Here is a 23,069-nt window from a genome sequence, read left to right as displayed (position 1 = left end):
GACTCCCCCAACAAGGAGAAGAAGAAAAAAAAATAGGAGACCTTCCTTGGTATTTCTTCCTGCTCTTTTCAATCAACCTGGAAGAAGAGAGAAGATGACTGAAGAATTCCTCAAGACACATGTAGAAATGTGTGTGTGAAGGTCCTAGAGCCAAGACTTGATTCAAGTACTGATTTTTAAAGCTTATAGATTATGGAACCCCAGGCAAATCCTTTAATCTCTCTTATCTTAGGTTTTCTCATCTGTAAAAAAGGGGAAATAATAGGTGCACTACTGGCCCCATGGGTTGAGTTGTGTTTTGTAAAACCTTAATTAAAGAAATCTAACTTATTATTGATATTCCTACTATTTTTATTGTTATTATCTATTGTTACTGCTATTCAGAGTTCAAGGAGAAATAGAGATGGGCATGAATGTATGGTGAATACATCCTGTTCACTGTGTTCTGCCCTGAGACATGAAAACCCAAGGTCCCTGCTTCCTGTTTTGACCTTGGAAACCTGTGAATAGAAACCATTTCTCCTCTCTCTCTCTTTCTCTCTCTCCTCTCCTCTCCTCTCCTCTCCTCTCCTCTTCTCTTCTCTTCTCTCTCTCTCTTCTCTCTCTCTCTCTCTCTCTCTCTCTCTCTCTCTCTCTCTCTCTCCTTTCTTTCTCTCTCTTTCTGTCTCTCTCTCTCCTTTCTTTCTCTCTCTTTCTGTCTCTCTCTCTCTTTCTCTCTCTCTCTCTCCTTTCTCTCTCTCTCTCTCTCTCTCTCTCTCTCTCTCTCTCTCCTTTCTTTCTCTCTCTCCCTCTCTCTCTCTTTCTCTCTCTCTTTCCCCTTCTCTCTCTTTCTTCCTCCCCCTTCCTTCCCCCCTCTCTCTCTGTCTCTCTTCCCTTTTTTCTTTCTTCCTCTCTCTTTCTCTGTGTTTGTCTCTTCTCTGTCTCTCTCTTCCCCTCTCTTTCTTTCTTCCTCTCTCTGTCTCTTCTCTGTCTCTCTCTTCGCCCCCCTCTCTCCTTCTCTCCTCCCTTCTTTCTCTCCCCTCTTCCTCTCTCTCTTATTCCCTCTCATTCTCTCTCTCTTTCTTTCTTCTTCTCCGTCTCTCTGTCTTTTCTGTCTCTCTGTCTCCCTCTCCCTCTCCCCCCCTCCTCTGTCTCTCTCTCTTCCCCTCTCTCTTACTTTCTTCCTGTCTCTTTTCTGTCTCTCTGTTTCCCTCTCCCTCTCCCCCCCTCCTCTCTCTTCCCCTCTCTCTCTTTCTTTCTTCCTCTCTTTCTGTCTGTCTCTCTCTTTCTCTCTCTTCGTCCCCCTCTCCCTCTCTCCTCCCCTCGTTCTCTCCCCTCTTCCTCTCTCTTTTATTCTCTCTCATTTTCTCTTTCTTTCTTCTTCTCTGTTTCTCTGTCTTTTCTGTCTCTCTGTCTCCCTGTCCCTCTCCCCCCTCCTCTGTCTCTGTCTCTCTCTCTCTCTTCCCCTCTCTCTTTCTTCCTCTCTCTCTCTCTCTCTCTCTCTCTCTCTCTCTCTCTGTCTCTCTCTCTGTCTCTCTGTCACTTTCTTCCAACATATCTCAGTTTCCTCTTCTGTTAAATAAAGGGCTAGGACTCAATGACCCCCAAGATCCTATTCAGTTCTGACATTCAATGTTTCTCCCCATTTCCCATAGGAACAATAAGTAGCTTCCTCCCCTTTCCCCACATTGGGACCCCTTGGAGGGAAGTGTGATTGGTACGGGAGGGTGATGCTCTCATTCCAACCCCTTCCTGTCTGTCAGAGACTCTCTGAAGGAAAAGCTGCCTGATAATATTGTAGTCTTCCTCTTATAACCCCTTCCCCCCACCCCACCTCCATGCACATCCATGGATTGAGAGGTAAATCTTGAGGAATTTCACACCTCCAGGAAAAGAAGTTCTAGCCTGAAAGAAATCAGACTGTGAGAGTAATGGACGTCAGGCAGCAGGACTGATCTAACGGTACTGTTCCCTGGATCTCCTTTCTATCCCCTGTGCTGGTTCTCCATCTGGGGCTCTCCTCCACCCCAACCTTTCCACCACCAGCCCCAGGCGCTACCACATGGTTTCCATCTGTCACCCACAGCAACGGCTACATTCCTCTTGACCCACACGCCCCCCTTCCTTACCCTCCCCTGCCCCTCAGAAGGAAACACTTAAAGCTTGCAGACTCAAGGTCTCCGAGAATCTTCCTGTTTCTCTCCGTCCCTTCTCCTGCAAAACTGTCTCTCCCCCCATGTCTCTGGCTTGGCCCCCACAGAGGTTATGTCAGAGGGGACTCATCAGCAAATTCTGACAGCCCAGCATCCCAGGCAAGGGGGGAAGGGGGCACAGTTCTTCTGGCTCTGCAGCCAAATTCCCGACCCTGGCTTGAGACAATGGCCCCACTGTTCCCCCACCCCCTGGGCACCCCTAAATGCACTGGATACAAGGAGCCTTTCTTCCCCTAGTTCCGATCTCAGCCCTGGGCTCTTTGCCACTACCAGAGGCTTCCCCCATGCCCCTCCCCTGAGACACCCCTAGGGCTACCATCTCTCCTCCTTCAACCTCGGGGTGGAGCAGCGGCCCCCAGTTCACCAAGGCTTGGCTGCAGTAGGAAGGATCCAAGTTAGGACAGAACTGCCTCGTGTCCTCCTGGATACCTTGGGTTCGGGGCTACACGGATTCCTCATCTTTTTCCTGCCTCCCCAAATCCCACCCAGGCTCAGGTGAAATGTTGAGCTTCTCCCCTGAGCTTTCTCAGATTGCTCCAGAGTCACACTGAGCTCCCTCACACATGAATTTCTAAAGCACTTACATTCTGGGCCACGGCTCCGAGTATTTGATTATGCACATACTATCTTTCTACAAATCCATTTTCATGCATTGGGCTTCGCCAGCTGAACTGTAAGCCCCATAAGGGCAGGGACTGGAACAGTGCCTGGAACATTGCTGAGTACAAATAAGGCACTCAAATAGCCAACTATCTGAATGATGGAATGAAGTGTGTTCACTTATTTATAATAATTCTTTACAATAATGAATAAACTTATCATCTATTTATTTATGATTTGGATGGAGAAGACAAGAGTGACCCTTGTTTCTCCTCTGCATGAGATGAAAAAGAAAGAAGTTGGTGTACAGAAAGACTGAGCAACAGAAAAGATGACCTTGGGCCATAAAAAGCTGGAACAAGGGATCTAAATTAGCCTGGAAGCCCCTCCTCCTTACGCTTCCCTTCTCCCTTTGCAGAGAGGGTTCACTGGGAGCCCCAGACAGAAAGTCCTCGCTCCTTCCCTCTCTCCCAGGAAGCAAGCAGGATCTCCCAACACAGTCCTCGCTTAGCCTGTTACATAAAGGATTCAGGATTCTAAACTTCTGAGTGCCACAAAAGATTTTTACTTTAAAGCTTCAAACGGACATCTGGTACTGATAATGAAAGAAGTGAACAATGCAAAAGCATTTCTTATTGGACTCTAAAAAGCATTCATTCATTCATTCACTTAACAAGCAGTGGTTAAATACAAATTAGATACAGGAGATAAGAAAGCAAAAATGAAACAGTACCTGCCCTTTAGCTGTTTACATTCTATTTAGGGTAAATAACATGTATATATTTAGTTTGGTTTTTTTCCTCCCCAGCATGGCTAATGTGAAATTAAGTTTTACATGTCTTCACATGTATAATTGATATTATCTTCTCAGTGGGTGAAGGGAGGGTAGGAAAAAGGGGGCAAATTTAAAACTCAAAATTAAAAAAAAAATTAATGTTAAGAGATTCCTCTTCCCCTGAAGGTCTTCAAGCAAAGACTGGAAAACCATTTGACATATAAAATTATAGTAAGGATTCCTTTTAAAGGATTAGATTAAATGGCCACTAAAGTGCATTCCAGCTCTCAAATTCTGTAACTCTATAAATGACTTGACTAAGGTCACACAGACAGCATCAGAAACAAAATTTTTGACCCAGATCCTCTTACTCCAGATTCTTTCCAAATTGGAGCAGGCCAGTTTGACTGAAACATAGAGTGAATGAAGGAATTTGTTCTAAGTCTAGAAAGGCAGGCAGGAGCCAGATCGCAAGGGGTTTTAAAAGTCAAACAGAAGCTGTGTGACCCTAGGCAAGTCACTTAACTTCAGTTACCTCAGCAAAATAATAATAATAATAATGTTAAAATGTTTTAAATACCATTGGGAAATATTTAATGAAATTAATAAAAAGTATAATAAAAATAACACAGATGTAAAAATTTAAATACAAAGTAGTTACAAAATAATTTCCAGGAGAAGGACACCATCAACTGAGGGGATCAGACGGAGGTAGTCCTTGACTTTTGTGCATAGGACTTTACAAAATTCTAGGCAATCTACAAGGCAGAGGTGAGGAGTGAATACATTAGAGGCAGCAAAAGCCCAGAGTCAGGAGGTTCTAGGATCATAAACCCAGAGCTGGGAGAAATCTGAGGTCATCAGTTCAATCAGCTTATTTTATAGATGAGAAAACCAAGGCCCAGGAGATTTAAACTATAGTAAAGTATTACAGAAGATGAAAACCAGACCATATAAGAAAAGATGACAGGATCCTTTCAAAATAGTATTCGCAATGCTACAGTTTGGAATGAGTTGAGCTGTCAAAGGAAACTAAGAATAATCAAAAGGTATGTCTCAGTTCTACTGGGAGATAAGGAAGGATCAAAGAAGTCACAGGGCCATTTCATTGCTTGAAGTTGATAGGATGCTAATAACTATAGGCAGAAAGAAGACAGATACTTAATTTTTATTTTCTGATTTCTCTGCAAAGAAGAATGATGCTTGATATACTTTGTGCATTTTACATTTAATTAATAAATTTTATAAATGACCGAACAAAATTGGCTAAACGTTGATAGTTAAGTAAGGAAATAGTATGAGAGCAGCCAGTTACACTTGATGAATTCAAGTCTCTTGGCCCATATGAGGGACCTTGTGTCCTGAAAGAACTGGCAGATGTGGTGGCGGAGCCAGTCAGTGATAGTTGAGAGATAGGAATGGTACAACAAGGTCAGAGAAGGGCAAATGTCACAATTTTTAAAAATCTTTGAACTGTAGACCAATGAATTTGACTTTGTCCCAGGGGATTTCTAGAAAAAGACAGGAAAGCCATGGTCTGTAAACAGATCTAGAATGGGAAGCAGTGGTTACAGTGAGCATCCCTGGTATCAGTAAGAACAGGTCAGGCTAGACCAATCTTGTTTATTTTTTTAGTAGGATTTCTGAACTATTATCAATTATCTAGATTTTGGCAAGGAATTTGGAAAATTATCTCCTACGATTCTCGTGGAGGGAGAGACAACATAGTCAGAGAGACTTTGGTTGGATTGTATGACTCAAAGAGTAAATGGTTCAATGTCAATGCTGCAGCGGAGTGCTCCAAAGATCTGTGTTTGACCCTGTGATGTTTAACATTTTTGTCACTGACTTGAATAAAAGCATAGATAGTATGCTTATCAGATCTGTAGATAACATGACTCTTGGAGAAATTGCTCATACAATGGGTCATGATTAGGATCCCAAAGGATCTTGGTAGGCTAGAATCGCTGACCAAATTGATACAATTCAATTGGGATAAATGTAAAGTTGGATACAAAAGAATCAACTTCATCATCTGGGGTGAAGGTGGGAAAAAGCATTGTTAGACAACCTTTGTTCTAAAAATGATCTCAGGTTTTCAGTGGACTACAAGCTCCATGAGTCATCCACATGACATGGGGGGCAAAAAAGGTTAATGGGATCTTCAGCTGTATTAAGGGACTTAGTTTTGAAAAATAAGGAGATAATAGTCCCACTGTTCTTTGCCCTTGTCAGACCTTATCTAGAGTACCGTATTTAGTTCTGAGCATTGTAGTTTAGAAGGAGGCGGATAAGATGGAGAGTGCCGAGGGTAGGGCAATCGAGATGATGAAGGAGATGGGTCTGTGACTGGAGGACTGCTTGAAGGAATTGGACATGTTCAATCTGGAAAAAAAAAAAAAAGACTTAAGGGGACGTGCTAGCCATCTTCAAGTATCTGAAAGGACGTAATATGGAAGGATAATTAGACTTGTATTGTTCAGTCCAGAGGGGACACAACCAGGAGCCATGGGTAGAAATTGCAAAGAAGTAAATTTAGGTTTGTCAAAGAAAAAAAAAAAATATCCGAGCAATTTGAGCTCTTCAAAAATGGAATGACTGCCTCTGGAGGTGATAAGATTCCTCTTCCCCTGAAGGTTTTCAAGCAAAAACTGGAGAACCATTTGACATATAAAGTCACAGTAAGGATTCCTTTTAAAGGATTAGACTAAATGGCCACTGAAGTGCATTCCAGCTCTCAAATTCTGTAACTCTACAAATGACTTGACTAAGGTCACATAGGCAGTTAGCGTCAGAAACAAAAATTTTGACCCAGATCCTCTTACTCCAGAGCCTTTCCAAATTGGAGCAGGCCAGTTTGACTGAAATATAGAGTACATGAAGGAATTCTAAGTCTGGAAAGGCAGGCAGGAGCCAGATCGCAAAGGGCTTTAAAAGTCAAACAGAAGACTTTGTACTTTATCTCAGAGGCATTTAAGATTTGGAATGGGGGAGTGAAGGGAAGGGAGTGAGGTAGTCAGAGATGAAATTTCCCTTCTCTTTATCAGGCTGATGTTGAAATGAATTCTCAAGTATACAAAGCTGAGTGGCTCCCCCAGCACACAAAGTAAATGCCCCTCAGACGGCTCAGTTTTACCAAGTTCCAAAGAGAACATATCTTCCCTTTATATCCATCCTCCTCCACACATCCCTGTGTTGAAGACACTATCATCCTTTGGGTGATCCGGATTCACAACCTCAATCTTCCTCAATTCCTCCCCTCTTGACCCCGAGATCTACTTGGTTTCCAAATCTTGTCAATTCTATCTCCACTGAAAGTCCCATATCTGAGCCTTCTTTCTCTTCTCTCTCAGGGACACCACCCTGATTCAGGTACTTATCATCACCTCTAACCTAGACTATTGCAACAGCCTTTTAACTGAACTCCCAGATTCCATTCTCTCTCCTCTTCATTCCATCTTCCACACAACTGCCAAAATGATCTTTTAAAAACATAACTCTTGCCATGTCACCCCCACCTTCCTTGATAACCTTCAGTAACTTTCTATTGCTTCAAGGACAGAAAACAAACTCTTTAGTTCAGACATTTAAAGCCCTTTCCCCATCTGGAACCAACTTTTGGAGGCTTATTGCATGACTTTTCTTTGCAAATGCTTATTCTGCTTATTATTTTCTTTGTCTCCCCCCCCACACACCAGGATTTAGTACAGAGCCTCACACATAGCAGACACATGTATGCTTCCTAAATTGGTTTGCTTTGGATTAATAGTCCACAAAGCAGATAACTGAAAGTGAGTAGGCATTTCATTTGATTTGTCTTTCCAAGACAAATGCTGGTTACTTCCTAAGAATGAAGCTATAGAAAGTTCAGATAGACTGTGAATTACTCCCACCAGCCTAACTTGTTTTCTCTCTGATTTCCCAAATCTCCTCTTCCTTCTATTTCAAGAATTCTTATCCATTTTAAAATACACAGTATTACAAAAGCAGCCAAGCATGTCAAAATGCAATTATCAACACACACATTTTAAGTTCATAGACTCCAGGTTAAGAACATTTCCTCTGTTCCCTGACTGAGTCTTGAGCTCTGAGATGCTGCACTGCTCTGGCAGAAAACACAAAGGGTTAAAGATACTTTTTCATCCCACTGCCCCTGATCAGAACCTGCCCTAAGATTCAGTTCTAGGGCTGGCTGGGCCCTGGATCCCTGCAAGTGGAGGGGGGGAGGGGATGCCTACTGGGTACTGGCTGGCACGACCCATGCTGACAAGCTGGCACTATCTCACACAATGTAAAGGGGCCCTTGATCTAAAGGCGGGTTGTGTGCCTGAAGAGGAGGGGAATGAGGGGGTTAGGAGGAAGGCAGAGCCAGCTCTTTCAGTCCCTATTAATATTTTTCGACTTGGTTAACTAGATAATTCAATATCATGCATAATCCAAAATCCTTTCAGCCAATGGTTTCATCTCCTCTTCCCACCTTCTGTCCCTCTGCAAGATGACTTGGACTATCTCCCTTCTCTTCTTGCCCCAGCTCCTGCTCACAACCAAAAATGACCTCAGTGGATAGGGCCTGTGAAGGGCAGAATTCCCCTGGAATACTGAGCACTGTTATCCCTGCCCAAACTGAAGAACAAAAGACCCAGTTTAGTTAAATTGACCTGAATGGAAAGAATACTGGATGTAGAGTTAGAGAGACCTGGATTCAAATTCTAATTCTACTCCCATTACTACTTGTGTGACTCTAAGCAAATGGTTTTCTCTCTCTGGGCCTGTCTTCTCAAATGTTACCAGATGACCTGTAGGGTCCCTTCTGGCTTTAAATCCTGCAGTCACTTGATGAAATCCTAGAATTGATAGCAGTCATCTGATATGCAGATGAAACTTAAACAAGGGACTAAATAAAGATAGACAGAAGTGCTAGTCTAACACTCCCTGGTAGAATGTAGAATCTAGGTTCCTTAGGAGTAAAAGCCATATAATTGAGACAGTTAAGTGGTGCAGTGGATAGAGCACCAGCCCTGAAGTCAGGAGGACCCAAGTTCAAATGTGGCCTCTGACACTTAACACTTCCTAGCTGTGTGACTTTGGGCAAGTCACTTAAGCCCACTTGCCTCAGGGGGGAAAAAAGCTATGTAGTTTTTCTTCTTATACCCCTAAGCACCTTATCATAGTACCTGGCACATAGCAAGTGCTTAATAAATGCTTATTGACTGAGTCTCAAAAACAAATTATCTTCATAAAATTACTGCTGTGCTCAATCTCATAATTTCAGTGTGCAATGAAAGGCTAGATTTGGGACACGTCAGGCTAGTTGCTTCACTATTGTGGGACTCCATTTTCTCATCTATAAAATAGGTTGAATTAGATGCTTAAGCAGGAGTGTGCTAGTAAATGTTTAACAATCAGCTCTCTGAGAAAAAGTATGGACTACATGGTTTTCAGTAAATAATAATATGTATTATTAATATTTTCTCCATTGTTTTCTTAGGTCTAGACAATCAACAAAACAATCGGCCAAATCTTGATCTGTAGTTTGCCAATTTCCAGGGCATAAATGAGCACAATAAAAATTTAACAACCAGCTTTCTTTCATGCATCTAGTTAGTTCAAGCTGGCTCCAGCACATTCTGCTTCAAGGTCCCTTCCTCCTTTTAATGTGTGATTCTGAAAGGGCTTTAGACATTACCTAGTTTTTTTAACTCTTCATTTTACAGATCAGAAAATTGGGTCCAAGCAGGTATAGCGACCATTTTTCCATATTGGTTTTCTTTTTTCCTCTTTCTTCCTTCCTTTCATTCTTCAAGAGATCATTTTAACAATTTCTCTGCCTTGAGGGCATGACTCTGTCATAGAACACTATAGAATGGGAAAATTTGCTGCCTCTTGTTCCAGTACCTCATAATCCTTTTCATCCCAGCTTCTAAAACTGTGGGTCATGACCCCATATGGGGCTTGTAACTTGTAATGTGGAGGTCACAAAAATTACAATATATTATCTGTAAATGTTTGATTCGTTTCCCTATTTTATATACTCATATAGCCCAGGGTTATGTAAAAATTCTCAGGCAAAAAGAAGTCATGAGTGGAGAAAGTTTAAGAATCTGAACTAAATCAATCAATCAATAATCAATTATGGGACAGGTACTGTTCAAGGCACTGGGGCTTCAAATTACAAAAACTTCTTGATAAAAACAATAGTTCATGCCTTTTAACTTTACAGTTTAGAAAGCAGAAGAGATAGAGAGTGAAGATATTACATTCTCTGATTTACTAATAAGGAAACTTTGAAGCTCAGAAACGATTAATGATTTATTTACTCAGGTCACAAGGCTAGTAAGTGTTGTCAAGGCTACGATTTGAACTCGGGTCCAGGCTTTTCCTTCTTACATCACTTTGCCTTATCCCTTTCAGACATCTTACCTCAATCTCTCATGCTAAAAACTAAAATTTCTTCCTCTAATGTCATACATGACAAGAATCTTTCCTAAGTATTTTTCCACTGGAAGAAGAAATCATCCATTCCCTACTCTGTACCTACAACTAGATCTCTCTGCTTCTGTCTCTGCCTCTATCTTTGTCTCTCTCTCCTCCCCCTTTCTCTGTTACCACATCTCTGTCTCTTTCTTTTTCTGTATGTCTCTCTCAGACACAACACAGACACAACACAACACAACATACACACACACTCCTAAGAGACCCCAAGGAGAAGAGATTTACTTTTGAGAATTTTGAGATTGTCCACTTGCTCCTTGAGGGCATAAAGGGAATTGAAGATCAGAATATTCATCCAGAAGCACAAAACTCACTCCAATCTCTCCCAGGATGCTGGGAAGAGACCTAGATCTGAGACTGTAACTGGGAATGGGGGGAAGCAGATAGAGAACAAAATCCTCAGAACAGAGTTGAGTGAAGTTCAGAACTGGTCTCCTCACCACTCATCCCAACCCCCACCCCAACTCCATGCCCAGTTGAGCCTGGTACAGCTGCCAATTTTTTGACACTATTTCCTTATCCCCCCTGCCTCGTTCCTGCCCAAGAAGGTACCAGAGCGAACTGACAACTCTGCCAAAATTTCTCTAAGGCCAGAGAGGAGGAGGTGCCTCGTGAATAGGGGAAAGAGGGTTGATCCCAACTAGCCTTTTTACCCACTTTTATCCCTGCTTAGACTAGAGATACTAAGAAAGGATTTAAGAGCCTTTGGTGAAAGGGATTGTCCCATAAAAGTGAAGCAAATAATATGCAAAAACACACATCAAATCAACAGCCCCAACACTTTTGATAATGGGGCTGTAGCTTTGCCTGAGGGGGACAATCACAGGCTCACACCCCAACCACCCCCAATTTTGAAGATGTAGGAAGGGGGTATATCCAAAGGACTCATGTTTAATGACCCACCCCACCCCCCAGTTCATCCTGAATTTCAAGTTTGTAATTAGGAAACACACTAGCTTGGGGAGGGGGGGAGAGTGAAGAGAGGGGGCAGGCAAGCATAGTCATGGAAAGATGAGAATCTCATCGACAAGTCCTGGGGAGACACATGAAGCCCCACAGGCGCAGAATTCTCAAAGCACCATATCTCACCCATGAAATAAAAAGGGAGGGGAGAGAGTCAAAGAATTTAGCCCTTACCATAGAAGAAGGGGGTCCAACAAAGACCCCCAAACCAAATCATCCTTGGCATTGTGTTTTCCATACCCAGTAGCCACTCTTAATAATTACAACAATATTAATGATAGTTCTCACGTTTATATACCACTTTAAGGTTTGCAAACACTTGATATAAGTTATCTCTTTTGAGTCTCACAACAATCCTGAGAGGGGGCTGCTATTATTATTCCCATTTTACAGATGAGAAAACTGAAACTGAGAACGGTAACTTGGCTTTCTCGGGGCTACTCAGAGAACAGAGTATAGCAGTTCCCCACCAACAAATGCTCCCTCATTTCCAACGTCCTTTCCATTCAACAGAACAACCACAAAACCCTCTCTGGAAGAGATGTGAGGTTTTGGGAGGGGGGGCACCCAGCTGGACATGATGAGGGTTCCTTTATGGCCAGCAAAGTATTCCTCCAGATCAACCCTGTCGGTCACGGAGGCGGAAAGGTCAGGATGGTGCCTTTGGGTCGTGGGCTTCTGGGTGCCCGGCCCCTCCCCATTCTCAGCAGCTGGGTAGATGAAAGAACCCAAGCAAGGGAGGGAGAGCAGCACAGCTCTGACTAATCCCCCTGGCACCTCCAGGCCAGACCCACCCACCCAGACAAGCAGCCCGAGAGCAAAGGGTGGGGGCAGGGGACTCCCCCGGAGATCGGGAGCCACACGTCCTGAAGCTGGAAGTCCCGGGGAGGGGGCAGCCCAGCGCTCTGCCCTTTGCCCCATGGAGCAACCCAAAACCCAAACCCTAAAGCCTGGCATCCCAGCGCCTGCCCTGCCTGCCCCGGAGATGACATCCAGCTCCGAAAGGAGCCCCCTCCCCCACTCCCTCCCTCTCCAGCTGTGTCTGGGCCTCACCAACGGAAAAAGAAAACTCGGGCAGAGGAAACGGGAGTGAGAGTCACCCTGCCTGACTGGCAGGCAACGGAGGGACAAAGGGATCCGGCCTCCCCCTCCCGCTCCTGCTGCCGGCTCGCCCTTTACCTGGGCACACACTCCTGCCCCTCTGCCCTCCCTCCGTGCCCACTCCCGTCCTGGCGCTAGACCCATCCTTGAGCGGACCCAGTGGCTCCAGGAGTTGTTTCCCCCCAAATCCTCCCGAAAGATCCGGAGCCCCCGGTGCTGACCAGTCACTTCCAGCTCAGGAAGGACCCCCCCCCGTGCCCAGCTCTCACTTGGGTAAACTCTGTACGAAGTGGCAGTATCATTTCCTGGGTAGCATCACTCGCCTTGCCCGTGCCCTGTATCCCTTAGTGCCAGGCTGCCCGTCCCTGCTCCCTGCCAGTTCCTCTCACCTGGGAGTGCCGGGGCTCCGGGCGGGGAGGAATCCCGACCAGGCAGAAGGTGACTCCATTCATCGGGCGGCAGCGGCGACTCTGGGGCCCGGTCAGGGCTGGGGAGGGACAGGGAGAGGGAAGGGGGAGGAGAGGCGGAGTCGGGAGAGGAGTGGGAGTAGTTTGGGCGGGGATTGGGAGGAACTTGGGCGGGATGGGAAGGGGCCCCGGGAGGAGGAGGGAAGGGGCAAGCCCACCCAGCAAAGTGAAGGACCCCGGGACCCCGGTGAGAGGAGACCGATAGAGCAAGTAGAAATCGGAAGAGAGAAACAAGACGAGAACTCACTCTATTTTTCTACTCCTATAGAAATGGAGCTCAGAGCTCCCTCTGCTCATCCGAAGCCACCCGTGATAAAACAGAGAGAACCCCGGGTTGAGAAAGCAGCAAGGGGATGGGTAGGATAGAGACCGGGGAATGGAACTTAGGATGGTAGCGAGAGAGGAAGAGAGGGTAAAAAGGACAGAGAGGGAGGGATAGAGATAGAGGGGGAAAGACAGATAGGGAAGGAGGGACAGAGGGAAAGAGAAAGAGAAAACGGGAGAAAACAGGGAGAGATAGAGAAGCAAGGGGAAAGGGTAGGGCAAAAGAGAAGGAGAGAGACGAGGAAGGGAAGAAGAGTGGAGAAGAAGGAAAGAGAGAGGAAAGGGGAGACTGAAAGAGGAAAGGAAAGAAACAGAGAGAAGGAAAAAGACAGAAAAATAGAGACACACAGAAAGACAGAGAGAGAGAGAGAGAGAGAGAGAGAGAGAGAGAGAGAGAGAGAGAGAGAGAGAGGAAAGAGAGCTTGCCTCCCCCAGAATGGCCCAGATAAAGAGCTTGCTAAGGTCAGGGAAAGAGGTCAAGGGCACCTTACCCAGAACTGGCACGGAAAGGCAAAGAGAAATACAGAGAAACAGACTGAATTCTGAAAAATAGCAAAAGAAAGATATAGACAGATTCACAAGATAGGACAGATAGACCTACCGAACATTTCTTAAATACTTACCAGACACATGGAGATAAACTAATACACAAAGACACAGAGAAAGCCAAAACAAAGGCAGACTCACTGACAAGGAAGAAACACAGAGATAGTTGGCTTCCTAACTGGAGTACTATTATCTTTTGGTGGTGATACACTCTGGGAAAGAATGCAGTATTCCCTTCATACATCAGTGCCCTAGGAAAGACAGAGCAGGCTTTCTGACCACTCCTCTGAGGTATATGTGTTTGGGAGTCAAGGTATTGCAATCAAATCGGAAAAATGAAGTAGCAGAGAGAAAGAAATAAAGCTATGTTCTTAATTTCATCCTATCCCCATAATTCCTTGATCTCTTACTATCCTCACTGGCTGTGGCCTCCAGAGAAGAAGATTTTATTCTAGGAGTGCAGGAGGAGATGAAATGTTGGAGAGTCACATATTCACAGACACATACCTGTGAGTCACTAGACTCCTACATCTGGCCCCCAGAGTGTTTTCCTGTCTGACACTGAGCCAGTCACAAAGATTTGCCTGGAGGGGCATCCCAAGGGTGTGTCGGAAATCCACCTTCCTCCAGCCACCCCCTAGAAATCCCCCATCCCTCTGCCCTTCCACCTGGCAATCCTTTTACCCCCAGGAGAGAGGAGGAGAGAAGGGAAAGGGAAGAAGGAAGAATCCCTAGATTCTTTGGGTTGGTAAATCCTTCCTGTAATATAGCCTCTATCTTTTCTGCTACATGAAATTCAGTGCTCCTTTCATTTCCTTATACCTTTAAGCAGATTTAATAACCTTCCTGTGCTTCCAGACAATTAAAGGAAAGGATTCAGGATCCACACATAGGAATATGGCCTAAAGGTGGGAAGAATAGGTTAAAAGGGTCATCCTCCCATCACCCCCCATAAATAATGACAATCAAAACCTCAGGAGGCAGAGAAACTTCATTGGTCACCTATTAGTTTTACAATTTCCCAGTGAGGCAGAGAACAGTCTTTCTCTATGACTTGGCTCTATCCAGTATTTCCCAACCCTCCATTCCTTGTTGGATTTGGATCTCCAAAGCTGAAAAAAGGGTCAGGGTAAGGGTAATGCTAACACTAAGGAGCCCCGGGGAGAGATTCCATTCTTATGGGTTGGAGAATGTCTTTTTATTCTATTTTCTGCCCGGTCCCTAGTCTCCCTTCTCACTTTCCATATTCCTTAACCTCATCTCAAAGTACCTGGGTGCTGAATGGGAGGTTATCTCTTTTGCCATATGCCTATATGGAAATGACTTCATCTGGTATAGGGAAAAGTTCTTTCTAAACCCTGAAACAACCCCCACTCCCACGCCAAGCTGCTAGCCATAAGAACTTAGAGGGATGACTCAGAGCATCTTAGCCCATGAATTTTTCTAACATAGGAAATCATTCTCACTGTCTAACTTCAATCCTTCCTGCTGTAGTGGGAATTCTTCTGTCACTTCTTCAGGCTATAGACCTCCGCGTCTTTCCTCCTTTCTGTTCAATGGGTCCCAAGTGTTCTGTCTCTCCTGTGTAGCCTCCCCTTCCTGGACAAACAGGCTGCTTTTTTGGGTGGGTGGGGGGGGAGTGATATTCACTAGTTTGAGACTGATTAAGATTCTGGGCACTGGTATCAGGCATCATGACCTGAGTCAAAGGGAGGGAAGCAGGGTGGTGACTGCTGGGGTGCCCCCTCTTCACTTTTTCCAGCCTGTGGTGCCCTCAGTTCCTGAAAGAGGCAAGGGGAAATGAGCTCACACTCCCATCCGGTCAAATTCCTTAGTCCACAATACACTAGTAGACACACACACACATACACACACACACACATATACACACACCCAACCCCTGACTACTACCCCCAATCCTGCTCCCACCCACTTCCCAGAAAGTTCCCCCACCTCACTGTTCTTCCACACCTCTTCCTGCACTCTTGACCCACCTCCTCCGGCTCAGACACCCATCCTGTCCCTTCACACCTCTCCATCTCTCTCTTCCATCTCATCGTATATCCCTCTTCCCTTCTTTCTCTGTTGCCTCCAAAACTCTAGCCCCTTCACCTCCCCCCTACCTTCTTCTCCCATCTATCTTCCTTGCCCACTTCTCATTATATCCATAAAATCTCTCTTTCTCCCTCCCTCCTCCCTTCTTCCCTCTCCCCCTCTCTTTCTCTTTTTCTTTCTTCTATCTTGGTGGATCTGTCACCCTGTCTCTCCCTCTCTCTATCTGAACTGCCTAGTGGTAGCTGGAGGTGAGGGAAGCACTATTAGTAAGTGGCTGTGCTAAACAGAGTATTCTTTTCCCTCCCAAAACTTGCCAGGGGAACTACAATTCTAGTTGAAGACTGAGCAGACACAATTGCTGATTCTACATCAAAGATCTTAGGAATTAGGGCTAGATGGCACTTTAGAGAACATTTAGTCCAATTCCATTTTCCTAAAGTCTAACTCCATTTTTTTAATATCGGAGGAAACTGAGGCTGGAAGGGAAAGTGCCCTGTCCAAGATATAAGTTGTGGATCCTGGATGTGAAACTTTTAAAGTGTTTTCCAACTCCAAATGCTGTGATGAAGAGGATAATGGAGCCAAATATTCTAATTCCCTCTAAAAGAGGGGTTAGAGAGGAAGGGAGTTGGGAATAAAGAGAATAATCCATCATACTAGCATTTCAGAAGTCAAATCTGACCTTAAACTACACTCTCTCCCAACCATCTTCCTCCAGGATATGAAACAAGAGTCAGGTACTACAATGAGGGGGAGGGTCTCGGTCTGGAAAGGAGTTTTGGCAATAGAAAAGGTTTCAGGCTAAAACATTAAAACCAAAGGAGAAATGGCGCTCTCTGGTGGACAGATAGCGGTCTAATGGAGAAATCTAAAATGCGGACTGTTAAACCAATTTATTGCCTGCTCCCACCTTTAATCACGCTAGTTTGGCTGCCTTCCCAGCCCCGGCTCACCCCGACACACCTTTTCCCGACCCTACCTCTCATCTACCTTCTCCAGACATAATGGGTACTCCCGGTGGAACAAGAAAGTGGCCACAGATCCAGGGTGAGATTACACCAAGAGCTATCTCTATCCCAGGGGAGGTGCTAACATTAATTTCTTTTGAAGGGTATCTATTGTACCCTTGACTGTATCTTGTCAGACAAACGGTGGGAGGGAAGCATCCGCTCACCATCACTTTGCTGATGCCATCAGTTCGCAACCTGATACTATATACTTCAACCGGCACACTCCCTAGGGAAAGGGGCAAAGAAAATTGTTTCAGAATTTCCTAGATTTAGAGCTAGAAAGTCCCCAGTGATCTTCTAATCTGGCAATTTTCAAAATGAGGTATACACATCCTAAGGAGTGCCCAAGGTGATGCGGTGGGATACAGGAGGAAAATATTATACCATTTTAATATATATTATTACATAGACAATAAACTTAGCTAATATTAAATCTCCAGATAAACCCTGGAGCCCTCAATCTGTCCATATATTGTATGTTTATGTACTATAAGTCAAGGGGAGAGTGCTGGAGTTCTACTGTGGGATGGACTGAATGTGCTATCATTCCCACTGGCTCACTTTCAGCCTATTGTAATGTATTACAGCTAATGAAGGGAATTTTTTTGGATTATGTTATCTGGTTTTAAGTAAACTACCCTTCACAGAATGGACAAATGCCTCAAAAAGATGCTTGCAAAGAAATCAAGTAATGCTAATTACATGAACACAACAGAACAACAAATAAAGTCCAAAACTTTTCTTGTTCCTCCTTCCAAGTTCATCAGTCACATGAGGAGGGAAAAACAGTGATCTGATAAGAAGGTGACCTAAACAATTCTACCTTATCAAGAAGATTGTTAGAACATAGATTTGCATCCATTATTATTAACGATAAACCTTTATTGTGTCTAGAAATTGTGTTGTGTCTAGAAATAGTACCTAATTATAGTATCGGATACTACATATCCGATCCAAGATATTTAAAAGCAAAGCTTGGGTTGCCAAAATAATGTGTATCACCTATAAAAACTCGCATATTTATACACTTTCAAGAATTTGGAAGCAAAATTTTCTGTCACACTCAAAAATTCCAAATGACAAATTTTAGTGAATTGTGAACCTACTTGTTAAAAATATAAAGCTGTAATACTTTTTTGATTAATTTGCAAGAATGATATTAAGGAAAATAGAATTTAGCAGAAATTTTAAAAAGAAAACCAACTATTTTTGTATAATTAGTAGATGGGATTTTTCAAGAAAGATTATGATTGAGTAAGAGTAATTAATGCTATACTTTCTCCATCTGGCTTTCTGTATCTTTGAGAAGTATCATTTTCAACGCTGAAGGCCAATAAAATCAAGAATCATAATACATTCAACTTTGAAGCAGACCTTTGCTGGATCGAAAAATGTTTTATTTAAGATTTAAATAAGTAGATTCAATAACATTGTTTTAATTAAAATAATATAATTGCTCTATTGAAAACAAAAAAAACCTTTGTAGCTTTAGTAAAATAAAAATTATTTTTTAAATGTTCATTTCATCTTTATCTCATTCTTTTAAATTTTATTTTGTATGTATTTTATGAAATATAGGTATAATATATAGTAGTACTGTTATCTACTACACATATACTCTTTAAATAAATAGTAATATGTTGCATGTTCAAACATTTTTTACTCATTGGGATAAACTTTCAATAAAGTTTGGACACTGCAGATTTAGTCCAACCCCAGCTTTTTACAAAAGAAAAAACTGATATGACCCAGGTTAAATGACTTGTCTAAAGGCACAAAGAATGAAAGTGGCAGGGCCAAGGTTATGTGAAGAAAACATTAGTGTTCTCTCTGCCCAATACTGGCAGTTCTCTCTTACTGTCCAGGTATCACATATTGGTCTGGCATGGGTAGCAAAGGTATAGATGTCTCTTCTTGAGACATTGGGTCTCTACTGGGGTCTATCCTGGGTGTCTTAGATGAGAAAGAAGCCATTACTTTCTAACTGTATAGACCTCCCAAAGCACGCAATTTCTTTGGTGCTGGATTTTGAAGCAGGAAAGACATCTATTTGAGTTTCCGATTGTCAAGTAAATTAACCCCCCTGACTCTCTGTTTCTTCATCTGCAAAACAGAAATAATATTTGCCATTCCTACCTCACAAAGTCATTTTGAGGAAAGCAATTTGTAAATCCTAAAGTATCAACAACAACATTAAGTTAATATTATTCAAGATCACAGGACCTGAGTTAAAATTCCAGTTTTGCCACTTCCTTCCCTTGCTTTATAGGCCTGAACAAGTCTTTTTCCTTCCCTCCTTCCTTCCTTTCTTCCTCCTTTTGTTTCTTTCTCTTTTTTCTTTCTTTCTCTCTCTTCTTTCTTTCATGCTTTCTTTCATTCTTTTTTTCTTAAGCTTCAGTTTTGTTATTGTTCAGTTATTTCAGCCATATCTGACTCTTTGTGACCCCATCCAAGGTTTTCTTTGGCAAAAATGCTGGAGTAGTTTGCCATTTCCTTCTTCGGTCCATTTTACAGATGAAGAAACTGAGGTAAACAGGGTTAAGTGACTTGCTCAGAGTCACCAACTAATAAGTATCTGAGGCTACATTTGAACTCAGAAACATGAATCTTCTTGACTCCAGGCCTGTCACTCTATCTACTGTACTACCTAGCTGCCTTAAATTTCAGTTTATAAGCTTCATTTACAAAATTAGATGATTAAACTAGATTTAAGGTTCTTTTCAATTTTATATCCATGATTATCTAAGAAATTTTACTTTGCTGCTATTCTAGGCTAAGACTATCTAATGGGAGCCCAAAGGATCATTTGTATTAAACTGAACATTATGGGACCTGGGAACATTTTATAGTTGAGGAAACTAAAGTAAAAGTTAAACGACTTGCCAAGAGTCACATAGCCAATAACTGTTTGAATTTGGATATTTCTGGCTTTAGAGCTAAAGATCTAACTACTGTATCACCTCGCTATTCCAGAGCAGCTATTGAGGCTAGAAGAAACAGAGACTGGATCTGTCATTTCATTAATATGGGAACATCCCAGAAGAGTAAATTCCCTCCAATAATGTAGATTAGCACTTTGTCTTTAACTTCTAGCCTTGGCTGCCTTAGAATACTTGAGAGTCTAAGATAGAGATCAAATCTCTATTCATCTCCATCCCCTATTCCAGGCTGCCTTGCAATAGCAGATCCCTGTGGGTATCATTGGCACCTTCTCTTTCCTTTGGCTCCTCACAAGAGCCATAAACCTCCTACACAATTAGGAGAGACTGCTGAATTTGGAAAATTCCCATTTGGACACACACTCTGCTCCCCTCAATTTCCTCTTTTCTTTAACACAAGCAATAGGTTCAAGGTGAGAGAGGAGCCCCAGACCTTTCTGTCCAGAAAAGCATGAAATAGTAAGTGTCAGTTGAATCTAGAAACCAGAGACCAGAATTCAAGCCCTGCCTCCATTTTTCTAACAGGATGTGATTTATGGTCAGAAACTTGGTTCCTTCATCTGTAAAATGGAGCCAATACCACCTTATAGAAAATGTTGTATACCTTTAATGCCATTGTATGGTACAGTAGGGGAAATATGCCATGAATAATCAGGAGAAACCTGGGCTCAAACTCTCCCTCCCTCCCTCTGACACTTCACAGCTGTGTGATCCTGTGTCAGTCACTTGCTATCTTTGAGACTCATCTCTAAAATAGGGGTAAAAAAAATACCCACAGCTACCTATCTCTCACACGGTTGTTATGAATATCAAATAAGATAGTATAACTATAAATCTCAGAATCGTAATTATATACAAATGTATGCTATTATTTATCCAACTAATAAGTATCTGGAAAAAAAAAGGAATTAAAATCAACTCTTTTGACTCCAAGTCCTTAATAAATAATAGTCTACACTAGTTTTAAAGCTAGTAAGGCATGTTTTAAACCCACAATTCCCACTGTTCCTAAGTTTGGCACTTTAACCATTTTGAAACCCTGCCTTTAAACTGCAAATAGTCCTCCTTTTCTCAACATTAATAACAACAACAGGTAGATCACAGTGGTATGTTGGAACAAACACTGGATTTAAAAACAAATTTACTTTCAGGTACCTCCTCTATGACCACTGGCAAATCATATAACTTGTTTGAGTTGTAGTACAATAAAAATGTTGGACTAGCTTTAAAAGAAAAAGGAAGAAAGGAAGAAAGGAAGAAAGAAAGGAAGAAAGGAGGAAGGAAGGAAGGAAGGAAGGAAGGAAGGAAGGAAGGAAGGAAGGAAGGAAGGAAAAATTGAAAGCTATTGCTTTTTAAAATAATAGAGAGAAGGTAACTTTATGCCTGGGCTAGAAATTTTAGCTGCTAGAATAAAAGGAGAAAAAGTGTGAGGGGGAATTAGGTAGAGAAGGAGAGGGGAGAATTAGCAGAGGAAGAGAAAAGGATAAAAGTTTTAATCATAATCTGGGGGCACTTTGGAAGTCACCAACTTTGTCATACCTAAAGACTCAGCAATAAATTTGTAGCTTTCTTTTTACATTTGGTTTTATTTTATTTTGTTTGCAGAAAAGCCCATAACTGGGCACACCAAATGACAAAACAGGAGATAATTCTTTGAATTTTAAAAGGATTTTTCATTTTCAGGGCAAAGGTCCTTAAAATAGGTATTCCCCTTGTCCTTTTCAAACAAGATTCAGTTTATGAAAATTCTACACATGTGCAATTTTCCGGAGGAGCTATAAAGTACAGTGCACCTGACTACATGGGCATTGGATCCCTCTCTGTTATATATAAGAAGAAAAGACTAGCTATAGTCAATCATGATAATAACAGTGATAACTTACTGGATACATTTAACAATACAATGGAGAGAGTTGATTTGAATTATTCCCCTTAGCTGGTCTATCCCAAGAATCTGAATGACATGAGAAGAGGATTGGGGAAAAGAAATAGAATCATGGAATTAGGTTAAAAGGGATCTTAGATACCATTTAGTTCATCGGGAATCTGGGCTGAGTCTGGATTGGCTAAATGTGACTGCCCCTCTCCTCCCACTCCCACACACACTTAGCACTTTGTGTCACAGCACATGGGATATGGTACCAACAAAAGAAATGCCAATAGGCTACAGGTATTGGAACTTTATGGCATTAAGCATCGGTCTATTAAAAATAACTTGAAACATAGCATATAATACTGAAGAGAGAGCCGGCTTTGGAGCCAAGAAAACCTGGGTTAATGTCCTGCCGATCCAACATTACTATGAGATCATTAACAAGTCATTAACCTTATTAAACTTCAGTTTTCTCATCTGAAAAATGAGGGAGTTAAACGATCTATGTCCCTTCCAGCTTTGGAGTTATAAGACTATAACTCTAAATTAGGGAGGAGTGAAGATCTGCATTAATGGAAGAAGTTCCCACGTCAGTCAATACATAGAGACAGAGATATGTTCATATTTAAGTGTACACACACACACACTGTCCCAGAAGTTTTTCTGGGAACCGTATGCTGGGGTGGGGAGATGCACTCATGTAAAAATGCTCCATGTTGTATGTACCCTATGCAGAAAGGAAGTGACTTGCCCGGGTCACACAGGTAAGATCAGTGAAAGTCCGCAACCTTCTGATGACCTAGCCAGTCTGCCCTACCTGCATATTCTCCTGGGTAGCTAGTCCAGAAGATGGAATCAAGAAAACATGAGTTAACAGCCTACTTTAGACAAATTACTAGATATAGGACACTGGGCAAATCCCTTAAACTGTGTCAACCTCGGTTTTCTCTTCTGTAAAGTAGAAATATGACCTCCAAGAAAAGGAGCATCTCCTTCATTTGGGCTGTGGGGAAGGTCACCTATTTAGGATTTTTACAAACCTTAAAGAGCTACATACATGCCAATACTTATTATTTTTATTATGTTATTATGTGGGATAGGGGCTAACCTGTAGATTAATGAGGAGGAGCCCATAGCAAGTCATGTATCTTAAAGAATTAGAGAGGTCCCATCAAGTCACCCCCAAAATTTCTATCCAAACAAGAAAGGATGTGATTCATTGCTTGAAAGGGTGAGAGAGGACAGTTTGTAACTTGGTGTTTTACCAGATAAAATTAGGGAGTGGGGTGGTTTGTTTCCAGGCCTAATCCATTAGTGAATCAGTAGGATGATTTCCAGGTCCTCTGGGAAGGACACGCCGCCTCCTTCTCTCCTCATGCTTGTGCCCCCAGTGGGAATGTTGGCAGAAACCCAATTAATCTGCACTAAACCATCACAGATCTCAACCCACAGACCTCCATCCTCCTGTCTTCTTGTTCCAAGACCCAGACTTCTATGAAGCTGCCAGGGACTATTTGTATTAAAAGTCCAGATAGCAAACAGGCCTGGAGATCAGTTCTCCCAGCGGAATGTCCTCTTCTCCCAGAGCCCATCACTAACCACTTGCTGTAGCCTCAATATCAGATCTCAAACTTCTGACCCCCGAGACCCTTATCCCCATTCCCACTCCCTCTTCTACCATTCTTGACCCTGCTTCCTTCTTACAGATGGGGTAACTGAGGAAAACAGTATC

The 23,069-nt window shown here is 42.7% G+C and overlaps 1 protein-coding gene across 3 annotated transcripts in view; it reads right to left on the bottom strand.

Moving 5' to 3' along the window:
• Positions 1–23,069, bottom strand: part of ARHGAP23 (Rho GTPase activating protein 23) — a 130,980-nt gene that overhangs the window by 103,951 nt on the left and 3,960 nt on the right. Inside the window, exons 1-2 of one of the 3 annotated variants that reach the window (XM_031966140.1) lie at positions 12,838–13,053; positions 12,513–12,610 (exon numbers count right to left, since the gene is read on the bottom strand). The exons of 1 other annotated variant lie outside the window; for it this stretch is intronic. In XM_031966140.1, the coding sequence (XP_031822000.1) occupies positions 12,513–12,575 (63 nt within the window). In that variant the 5' untranslated portion in view covers positions 12,576–12,610; positions 12,838–13,053. Of the gene's footprint in view, positions 1–12,512; positions 12,650–12,837; positions 13,054–23,069 lie in introns of those variants that run through there. One more of the 3 variants, XM_031966139.1, reaches the window with a different exon arrangement.

Source organism: Sarcophilus harrisii, chromosome 4 (assembly GCF_902635505.1).
Source record: "Sarcophilus harrisii chromosome 4, mSarHar1.11, whole genome shotgun sequence".
In the NCBI taxonomy this organism is placed as follows: Eukaryota; Metazoa; Chordata; class Mammalia; order Dasyuromorphia; family Dasyuridae; genus Sarcophilus; species Sarcophilus harrisii.
The sequence above is the reverse complement of the archived record's forward strand: the minus strand, read 5'-3'. Positions and strand labels throughout refer to the sequence as shown.